This window comes from Panicum hallii, chromosome 2 (assembly GCF_002211085.1).
Source record: "Panicum hallii strain FIL2 chromosome 2, PHallii_v3.1, whole genome shotgun sequence".
Classification (NCBI taxonomy): domain Eukaryota; kingdom Viridiplantae; phylum Streptophyta; class Magnoliopsida; order Poales; family Poaceae; genus Panicum; species Panicum hallii.
Genome location: NC_038043.1, coordinates 50236720 through 50247816, shown reverse-complemented (window position 1 = coordinate 50247816; position 11097 = coordinate 50236720). Strand labels below are relative to the sequence as shown.

At 50.6% G+C, this 11097-nt stretch overlaps 1 protein-coding gene across 1 annotated transcript; it reads left to right on the top strand.

The window, feature by feature from the left end:
• Nucleotides 1–7139: 7139 nt before the first annotated feature.
• On the top strand, nt 7140–9343 carry LOC112879338 (protein C2-DOMAIN ABA-RELATED 8-like). Its single transcript, XM_025943573.1, has 3 exons — nt 7140–7404; nt 8396–8491; nt 8790–9343. Exons 1-3 carry the CDS (start codon nt 7273–7275, stop codon nt 9075–9077), a joined length of 516 nt encoding a protein of 171 aa, XP_025799358.1. The 5' UTR covers nt 7140–7272; the 3' UTR covers nt 9078–9343.
• Nucleotides 9344–11097: the final 1754 nt, after the last annotated feature.

Sequence of the window (11097 nt, the reverse complement as noted above, 5' to 3'; positions counted from 1 at the left end):
CGTCGCACTGCGTGTGCGACACCGCCCGGCATCCACAAGACCATGCTCGCCGAGTGACCACCAAGGCCATCGTACGCCCCCCGCCTCTGCGGCGTTCACCCTAGCCGCCAACGGCGCCTAGCTGGTCGACGGGCTCACCATGGTGCGCCGGATCGGACGTGTTCCAGCTCGCCTGGGATAGTGTGATACGGCCGCTGCGGCTCGCGTTCCAAGCCTGCGATAGCTGCGCGACATCATCCTGGAGAGCTCGAACACGCCGTATCCCACTAGTTCTTGTCGTCCTGCCGCTCCAGCGGGCGAGATCGCGGGCGCGGCACGCCGCTTCGCTGGCCTCGCCGCCGCCGTACGTCTGGCTTAACAGGCCAACTGGTTTATGATCTGAAGGATGAAGCCCAAGGAAATCGAACTACTTGAGAAAATACATCTAACGAAACCACGTCAGCGTGTGTCCATGAACACCGCCAAGGATGAAATTCAATATTTGGCTCTTCAGTGTCCGTGTCCTTGACGTGCAAATTTTGTCCGTGTCCTGATTGCCCTCCTGCAAATTCTGTCTCTTCCATGAATTAGATGTACACCTGTTGCTGCAAAAAGTTCAGTGTCAAACTAGTTCAGTTTTTGAGAAAACTAGGGATTAAAGTGGTCGGGAGCGGTCAGGAAAATCCTCTAACCACTTTTGTTTTCATACTTTTATTCGGGAATAGAAACGAAATCGGGAGAGCTCGGTCGGAAATGTGAAATCGGTTATACAGGATATTGGAAACAAAACAATTCGATCGGAAACAAGTTGATTACGATCAGAAAACTGTATTTAAAATCAGGATCACTGACACATATAACCACTTCAAACGTCTAACTTAATACAATATACAACTATGTAAAATTCATAGGCATAGTATGATAAATAAGTAGATAACACCATAGAATACAAGTGATTTGTGAATTATGTATTTCACGTATTGGTATATGAGTAAATGGTATGTAACCTTTTGCATGGCATATTCCTATAGAAAACATAAGTGAATTTACTTTATAAGTTTTAATGGAATACTTGGGGAAACAAAAAGGAGGTAATTGAAAAAATAGAAAAGAAAAAGAAATGAAAAGGACCAAACCTGCTCCTTTGTTGCTTCCCTGCTCCTTCCCCGTCGTGAGAAGGCCTGGGCCATCACGTGGGCCGCGTCATGAACCAGTCCCTACCGAGCCGCCCAGGGACAGAGGCAGGTAAGGTAGCGGTGTGCACAGAGCAGACAGCTTAGTCCCACCTCGCCTAAGTGAAGTCGCAGCGCCGCACAGGTAAGTTATAAAGGGACTGAGCGGTATCCCTAGAGAAGCAAGTGTCTAGCTAAGCTACGGGAAAACGGGAACATCCCGGCCAGAATACGGCACCTGAGTATTCGGTCAGGAGAAAGGCTCTCCTCATTTCGAACCTGAATTTGCCGTATTTTCCCGGAATTTTTTCCGTTTTCTTTATTTTCTGAAAATACGATATTCGGTCCGGTTATTCGGTCTACGGTAGCGGTCGGGGTTTTCCCGTTCCTGCTTTCATCCCTAGAGGAAACGAAGTCTATTTATAATTTGAAATGACATTGGCATTTGGCAAATGCAGAAGGCAGCGGCAGCAGTGCTCTGTGCTCATTTCTTACTTTAGTAAATTTGATCTTGGTTAATTTCTGGATCAGAGATAATAATACCTTGAATACTTGAATCAGATGCTAATCCTGGTTACATCTTCAGAGTTTAGAGGACCCTCCCTTTTGCAAGTACCATAGAGGCAGGAATACTGAACCAGGTGCAGACGAGTTCATCACAATTTCCTCAAAGATCAAGTGCTCAGGCAAGCATACGAAGATGATGCAAATGTATGTCTTCCTGATGATGGCTTCTTCAGTTCCAACAGATCTTTTTTCCTAGTTTTGCTTATGTCGGCCAGCGATGATTTGGTACAGCACCGATTGGAGTTGCATGCCTGGTACTCTCAACGAAATTACAGCAAAAACACGATAGCAGGTCAAATCCCGTGCCAAACAACCTACGGGACGAGCCGCCATGGCTGGGCTCCCGGCGTGAAGTCAAGCTGGCTCTGCTACGCTTGGAGGACGACGAACCGCACCCTCATGCCCTTACCTGTCCTGTCTTTGCTGTGGTAGGCAGCGGAGCGGAGGCTGAACGGAGGGGTGGACGGGGAATGCGGATTCCGGCAGCGAGCCAGCGAGGATACCAGCTGCAGCAGCCGTCGCCGGAAGGGACGAGCCAACCAGAACCAGGGGGCTCTTTACCAAAATCCCGGGGGGGGGGGGTGTATATGTATATATTCGGATCACCATTATTAATGGCGGGTCAATGTGTAAAATATAGGTAAATTATAAATATTCGGATGGCGATTATAATCGCGATGCAAATTAGAAAGTATTTTGCAAAATTGGCGGTCGGCGACATTGTTGACCCCGCAGCTCCGCTACCCGGCGAGGTCGCGCCGCCGGCGGCCTCCACGAGCCCCGCGCCGCGTCACGAAGCACCCCTCGTTCATCCCTATCGAATTCACGCGCCTAGCCGCATTCTCCTGACCTCCTGACGCGCCGCTGCTAACTGCGCTTCCCCGTCAGGAGTTGAGATACTGCCCGCCTGCCCAAGGGCCAAGGCCGGCGATTCAAGAGCTCGCGGCGCCAGGGACGGTGAGGGAGCATTGTTGCCGGCGTATCTCAAGGAGCAGCGAGGCGGTGGTTGCGGAATGCGTTCGTCGCCAATAACCCTTGCTCACCAATCTGAAGGTCAAACTGACTGTCTTGGTCACAAACCCCCACTACACCAGATAGTTTTTTTAGGTTTCATTCTTGGATCAAGTGCTAATATTTCACTGGATACTTGGATGAATGCTTGTCCTGTGAACTACACGCCGAGTACCAGGCGGCGGACAGGAGTGCAAACATGAGTTGGGGCTTCAGACTTCAGAGATCATGTGTACAGAGGTTCAGAAGAACTTCCTCAAATATTCAGAGTAGAGGATACGAGGCTATGTGAGAGCAGGAAAAAATTGGGATGCGCGTGATCAACATTCAGATAGTTGTGGTATCGCTTAAAATTCTGCAAATTATGTACATGCATTAGCAAGCACTCAAATAGTTTAGTCGTCGACGCCGGGGACTTTTACGGCGATGTGGATGCCGCTGGAGACCTCGACTTCAAGGAGACCAGGACGTGATGGGTCGAGATCCTGTCGGGAGAGTCCGTGGACACCTTCCCCAGTGACGGGCGCCGCGGCTCCATGCCCGCGCCAGCTTCCAGCCTCCTCTTGAGCACGCTCTTCCGTACGCCGTCGCTGTCGAACAAGAACGCGGCGCACACCGGCAGGTCGGACTCCTCGTCGTCGTCGCAGCCAAGGATGAGCTCCAGTGGCAGCTCGAAGCAGGACGACGAGGAGGCGGCCTCCCCGTCTTCGAGGCGCAGGCCCCGCGAGGACGATGATGTGGACAGGGAGCCGCAGTCGAACCGCTCCAGCGACACGGCCAGCGACATGGTGCTGCGTCGCGCCGAGCACGTGCCTGGGTCGTCGGGCTCCACGGCCGCCACGGTCGTCGGATACGGGCGCGCTGCCGCCGCCGCCGTCGTGGATGTCGGAGGTTTGATCCTCCTGGTGAGCCCTGGGACCGGGACGTACATGCAGCAGGTGAACGGCGCTTTCCCGGCGTGCTTCGCCTGCTTGCCCCGGCCGTCCTTGGCGCCGCCGAAGGAGTACTCCTCGGCGTCCGCGGCAGCGATGAGCGGCACGTCGCTGCCCCAGCGCTGCGGTTCGCTCGCCTTCCGGTCCGACGGAGGGGTCAGGGCAACGTCGAACCCAGCGTCCGCCAGCTCCTTCTCCCATCCGGCAGACAGCTTGCTCCTTGGCAGCGCCGCGGAGGGCGGCGAGTGCGCGGCCGGGAGCGCATCGTCGACGCCTAACCCGATGGGGGAGGCCAGAGCCTTTAGCCTGCCGGCGATCGACGCGCGCGGGGACGCCGCCACCGCGGTGGCCGGCACGCTCGCATCGTCACCGAACCGGGCCGTCGACACGTGGGCGCCGCGGTCGTCCACGGAGACGGAGGGGATGGGAAGGGGCCTGTCGATGTTGAGCCGGGAGAACTGCCGGAGCGAGAAGGGATCGACGGCCACGTCCCTCACCTCCGGCTCATCCGGGCGCTGCGGGCGTTCCCACTGGAAGGCCTCTTCCCACGAGGCTCCGTAGATGGAGTTCCTCGCCATGGCTGGACGTATGCGCGCGCGCGCTGCAGGGGCGAAAGCGAAAGGAGAACGGGGTGGCGATTGGATCGGAGCTTTAGCACGAAGCCCATGGCGATCGGGTTATGGGTTTGACGCCGGGAAGCGGAGTGGTGGATGGCACGCTCGCGCGTTAGTGGCGGCGGCGTTCGTGCCCACTCCGTTTGCCTTGGCGCGCAGTATTGAATTCGTGGCGCTGGCGTCATGACCACGTTGGCATCATCTTCATGGGCCGCAAATTGGGGAGCAGAGACGCCGCAGGTCGGGCCGGGCCTTGGACATACATGTTCTCGGCATTGCTACTTATTTATGGGTGAAGGGTTTTATTTAGGGCCCGCGATAGAGGTTGGCCTGCTAAGAGTTCAAGCCTTCTGAGTTTTTGAACATCCAAACCGTTTTCTCGGCAGACTCACGCCACAATCTCAACTTCGGGTATTGTTCAAACTTGTCAATAATATTGATCTGAGTGCTTTAAGAAGCATCACATCCTGTAAACAAATGTTACCATTCACTCCAATGGAAAATGTAAGACGTCCTGGTTTTGTCTTGCATCAAAGTTCTCTAACTTCGATAAAGTTTATAGAAAGAATATACTGACATCTACAGCATCGTATTAGTCCTATTAGATCCACTATGAATTATGTCTTATGCATTTATTTGGTATTGTAGATGTTAATATATATTTTCTACAAATCCTCGCAAAACTTTGCGTCTGTTTTGTCCTTTCTTGGCAAAGGGAAAAGAAAAAACAAATCGTTGCTCGATAGAATTTGCGTTTGTTCTCTCGAGTGCTAATAGCTTTTCAGTATCTTCTGGTAGAAGGAACTGACTTTGGAAATATTCAAATACATCTCGTGATTCGTCGAGCTATCCGTTGCACGCACGATATATAAGCCGTGTTAGCTGGGTAGGACATGCTCGTTCAGAGGGTGGTACGACGTGGTTCTGCGCTCTGATTTGCTAACCCGTGTAGCATGATTGAGGGCCAGAGAGCCAGCTGGTCGAAAATGACCCCCAACTAGTGGCGGCCTTCATCAAGCGACAGTGGTTATTTGCCATGTGATGCGCATTTTATCTGTACATTAACAAGTCGGTTTGCAGAGTTGGCACCATATCATTCGTCCGCAATTCATCGTTACTTATCCATTTTTTAAATATATAATGTTTAGGTTAACTTATCCTAGGCATCGTATAACTAAAAGCCAAATTAGTATAAGCATCTGCGATGCAACAAAGCCTTGCAGCAGCATAAGACACTCTCTGGTACGTAAATCCTACAAGGAGAAAACTTCTCACGATAGCGCAAAGCAGAATTGAAAAAAAGGAAGAAGAAGAAGAAAACGAACAGATATACTAAGACACAAAGTGGTAAGCACATCAAATTAAACTAACAAACCAGGCGTAAAGCCCAAGTAGTTAAGAACTAGATAGATTTAATTAGCTGGACAAACGTTTCGTGGAACATAGAAATGCAAATTTGTCATGGTGTATGTGAGCAGTAGTATGTCATGTCTATCATATTAATGTCCCATGACACGCCGGCTGAGGATGACTTGATCCTCGAGTCCACGGACGGCGACGGCACACGAGCTGCGCAAGGCCGCAAAGAATACTCCGCCCGCAGCTGTAATCCGGCGGCAGCGACGTCGCCGGAGCTGGACGTGTGCAAGGTCAGGATCTGAGCTGGCACGCCGCGCACCTACTGAGCTGGGAGTGAGGTCGCCGGCGACAGGTGGCGGGGCGGGTGAGGAAGCTCCCCGGCGACGAGTTCCGAGCGCGGGAGCCACGAGGATAGTAAACAATCGGCGCGAGGTTATCCGGGGAGATCGGGCCGTGATCCTGGCGGAAAACGACACTGCTGCGGGTCGCGATGTCCACACCCACGCCCATGCATGATTCATGGCAGATCAATTGCTATCGGATGTTAAAATTTGGATCACTAATTCCGTGAAAAATCACTGTGGTTCTGCATGGGGTCAGGATCAGATAATTTTGGTTCACTTTAGCATGGCAATTTTTTTGGGCATCATCTGCTGATGTGATTACAGAGCAATCAGCATAGATAGGTCACCGACCCCTTGCCTGTGTGCTTGCCTGTTTCAGAATTCAGAGCGCCTGCACACCAACCCTTGTGGCCTTGTTGGGTTACAATTTTGTCTCTTCCCAGCAAGTAGATGATGCTCTGGCTGTGTGCGTGAGGGCGAGCAACACGTGCTCAGCGCTCTCTTCCGTCTTCGTGTCTACACTTCGCTCCAATTTTCATTACGTGCCAAAAAGGAAAAAAAAAGATGGGCCATAATAATTCTCGTCCCTTGATATGTTGCTATCTAGTGGCAGTGGGTATCAAAATCATGTGTGGGTACGGTCCCCTATGTCTTTGCCTGCACATGTCAAAAACCCATGATTCTTTTCAGAAACCGTGAACGCTTGAAAACAAGAAAGTGGTGACAAGAAGACGACGGCGAAATCCAAAGCTACAGCTAACAGGTAACAGCTCGAATTGATGTTTTTTTTTTGGGGGGGGGGTATTCCTTTTTGCGTGCGTGCGCGTGTGCATTTCAGATTTACCCATGTTTTTCCTACAATAATTTGGCTAGGAAGCCAACCTTTTCAATTCCTAAAACACTAACCTGTGATTGCTTATGCGTGATGGAACATGCATACCCAGGTTGGAGTCACATATGAATATCTATTCATTTGAAGATTGTATCATTTTCGTTTCGTATAGAAACTTTAAATGCTGTTCCATAACACTAGAAATTTAACATCAATTTCGGCTTTCTCCGTCAACGGAAAAGACACAATTATTGGCTGCAACATTGTCCACGAGGCAGGGCAGGGCCGGGCCCCTCTGGCAGCCCGCGCCGCCTATAAAACCCGGCGCCGGCCGCCTGCCGTTGGCCGCATCCACCGGTGACCAAGACCCATACCCCCTCCCCAGTGTCGGAGCCTCCGCCCCGCATCGACTTGTCCCCCCATTCCTCAGCTCCCACTCGCCACCGGACCAAGCGCGAGCGGATGGCGTCGGCGTCCAAGGAGGAGGTGATCGGGAAGCTCAACGTCCGCGTGCTGCGGGGCAACAACCTGATCATCGCCGATCCGCTCACCCACACCAGCGACCCCTACGTCGTTCTCCAGTACGGCGCCCAGGTCCACTCCCCGCTCCCTCTTCCTCCTTCGCCTCGTCCCCTTTCTTCTCCGCAGCATTGCCTGCTGGATCCCCCCGGTGATCAATCGGGCCCGGGTCCCGGCGGCCGTGCCTCCGGCGGACGGGGGCCCGTTCGCAGCAGGCGGGTGCGTGGGTCCACTGTCAGCGCCGCGGCGCGATGGGGATCGGGGTCGGGACCGTCGATCTTCCGCGATGGCGCGATCTCCTAGTCCTAGGTGCCCGTCTGTCTCTGTCTGTCTGTATGGGCTGCGAATCTGCTCGCGTTGCGCCTCATCACAGGATCCTGTTCCTGTCGCTGGTCTGTGGATTGACTGTCGAGTGATCCATTCACTCCTGTTTAACGATGCGGGAATCGAAATCCTGGGAATGAATTGTTGACTGCAGTTGTGGCTTGCTCATGGATTCGCTTAACTAGTCCCCCATCTGGTGCAGTTTGGTGAATGTTAACATCAAACTCACCTCGAAATAAAAATAACAAATAATAACTGGGTGATAACATTTCTACTTAACTGAGAGCTGATCCTGCACAAGTTTGCAGAAGATAAGCCTGAACATGTACTTAATCAGTACCTCTGTGATCTGCATACTACTTCCAGGATCGAAATGGCATATTACTTGGTGAATTACTTACTAGCCTTTTTATTTTCCCGGGGGGTAAACACTTGGTATTTCGCTAACATGACTTCTCTTCGTGTTACTCATGAATTTTTATTTTCCTTATTATATTTTTATAACTTTTTAGTTTCTGTATGATTGGCTTGTGTGGTGTCAAGCACTTAGGTCAATTGTTACTGAACTGCATGACTGCCAGCTGAATGCATAATATAATGCGCTGACTAGTTTTTAGTGAAAGCTCTTGTTCTATTTTATCCAGTTGACTTCAGTTCCAACGTCTTGGATGCCTATCCAATTTATATATTTCTGTTATTCTATATTTGCCTGATGGAAATTTTTTCTTTTCTGGTGGTACAGAAGGTGAAGACTAGTGTCCAGAAGAAGAATCCTAATCCAGTCTGGAATGAAGTACTGCAGCTCTCAGTCACAAATCCTACAAAGCCAGTGCACCTTGTAAGTTTGCTATTTCAATTGGTTCAACACTTTTGCTCTCCGGAAACTATACATATTATCAAAATATATAATTTGAATGCTATGGCAGTGAGCAACAGACCATTTAATTTTTTGAATTAACAATTTATTAATCTAAAACAGAAAATGTCTTCACTCTTTAAAAATATGGATGATATTAACCATTTCTGTCATATGTCCACTGATAATCACTGCTGATATGTACTGAGTTGACCACAAACTTTTCTAACTATGCAATGACCAGCAATATATTGATTTCTGAATTGCTAATACCGTGCAGGAAGTTTTTGATGAGGATAAATTCACAGCAGATGACAGCATGGGTGTGGCTGAGATCAACATAACTGACATATACGATGCTGCAAAGTTGGATCTGAGCCATGCCACTAATGGAACCAGGATCAAGACAATCTATCCAGTCGGTGTAAACTACCTTGGCGGTGAGAGCCATGTTCAGTGGAAGGATGGCAAGGTTGTCCAGGACTTGATTCTGAAGCTGAAGAAGGTCGAGAGTGGCCTGATCGTGGTTCAGCTTGAGTGGGTTCATGTTCCTGGTGTCAAGCTGTGAGCCACGTCCAAATGAGGGCTGCGATCCCTGCTTTGATGGAGCTGCAGTTGTACCTGGTCCCTGGTTTGAGTGTGTCATTGCGGTGTATGAGTGATGTGTGTTAGTTTGAGTGTGATGTTTTATTTGAGGTACTTCCTGGTGACATGATGTGTGGGTGTGAAGTCTGTGGTTCACGAATAAGAAACGCCCTGTCTATGTCAAGTGGAGTGAGATGTAAATTAAGAACTTAGCACTGAATAGAAGCGATTTGGGCGTTAATTGCTTTCTTTAAAATTTCAGTTTGTTCCTGCAAATTTCCTTGCTGGCTCCTATCAGATTTTTGTTGCAGGGAAGGAAGGGCATCTCTTGATGTAGTTCATTAAGCCATATATATCTGACTCTTTTCAGTGCTACGGTGCAGGGGAAAAAGTATCTTTCACAAGATTTGGTTTGTTAACAAAATTTGGCAAAATTCAACCAAAGTCGGGGGCTCGGGACAGGGACAACGAGGCCACACGTTCAAGAAGTTGTGGCTGCAAAGATGTTAATGAGAAGGATGGGCTATTGCCTATTGGATCCAAGAAATTTGGGTGCTTGACTGGCCCAAAACATTTGGACACCAGGTAGATGTTCCCTTGCTAAATTGGTGATATATAAGCATAATTTTGGCGACTTTGATTTGCTAAGCAAATTTGAAATGTATCTGGCTGCTGCTGCGTATATGTTCCTCCTCTTCAACCATAATCAAGGCCCACGCCGCCGTTCCGGCCTCAGGCAGCTTCGACATGGCCGGCATCACGCCGCCGCCGCCACGCAGCAGCGCGATCCTTCATGTTCAGGTGACGTCGTCTCCGCCCCGGCTGCCGCCGGCGCGCGCTGCGGCTCGGTGCTTCTCGATCCGCGAGCCGTCGCGGGTGGTTCTGGCTCCAGCTGCTCTGCGGTGCGCTCCCCCACGGGCGCCGCCTCCGTGACGAGCACGGCGAAAGCGTCCGCGCCTCCCTGCACCTCGAGAACCCCGCCCGGGGTCTCCTATATCGAGGTCGTCTCCTGTGACCGTTTGTACAAGAATTCCACCGTCGTGGCAACCGACGGCGACGTCCTGCTCATCCGCATGGCTTTCGACGTCGTCGGAGATGATCTCCGCAGTGAACTCGTCGTCGCTGCGGCGCCTGCCCGCTCGACCCCCGGCGCAATACGGATTTTCTGCCTCCCACGGTTGCTAACCCCCTTCCCCAGTTCGTCCGCTCACCCGCGGTTGCGGAGACCGAGGGCTGCGATTCACCTGCTGCGAATGCGAAACAGCAGCGGCGACGACCTAGGAGGGCGGCCGTCCTGCGGAGCCTCCGCCGCCAGTGTCCTTCCGCCTCCCTCCGCCGCCTCTCAGGTTCCAGCGAATGTGATGACCCTTTACTGTTTCGCGACCATCGACTGTGATCCCATTGTTTGCAATAAACCCTCTAAATCTGATCCACCTTTTCACAATAAACCCCGCAAATCGGATCGTAGTTATTAAATGCGATCCAATATTTTGCAATAAACCTTTTAAATAGGATCGCCATTAATAATCGCAATCCGATATTTTACACCAAACTCCCCAAATATTTGCAGATTAGTCCCTTTGCTTCTCCTCACCCTATGCAGGGCTTGTGTACTGGGCGGACTACAGCCGCCATCGCGGCACCAAATATGGGGTTAGATAAATAGTTTTGCGAAGTTGGAGGAGTTAAATATTTGTTTTTTATTTAGGGATAGAGTAGTCCGACCGCAACAGTTGGAGAGGGTACGTAGATTTCATCTAAGAGAAGTGAGATACTGTGATGGTGAGATAAGGATTAATGGAGCAAGTAGAACTCTTACATATTGATTTGATAAAAATAGTATAACTGCTTATGCTAAGACTAACAAGTTGGACTAGTTATATAGCTATCCTGGGTTGGTGTATGGCAACCACAAGCAGCTAGCTATCGAAGATTCCAAGTACAGACGTACAGTCGCTTTTGGTATATTCAAACATGATCAGAACAAATGATGATGAACTTTA

Coding starts and splice junctions, on each gene's coding strand:
- LOC112879338 (XM_025943573.1), top strand. CDS start 7,273: ATGGCGTCGGCGTCCAAGGAGGAGGTGATCGGGAAGCTCAACGTCCGC. Junction 7,405..8,395: donor TTCTCCAGTACGGCGCCCAG/GTCCACTCCCCG, acceptor CTGGTGGTACAG/AAGGTGAAGACTAGTGTCCA. Junction 8,492..8,789: donor CTACAAAGCCAGTGCACCTT/GTAAGTTTGCTA, acceptor AATACCGTGCAG/GAAGTTTTTGATGAGGATAA.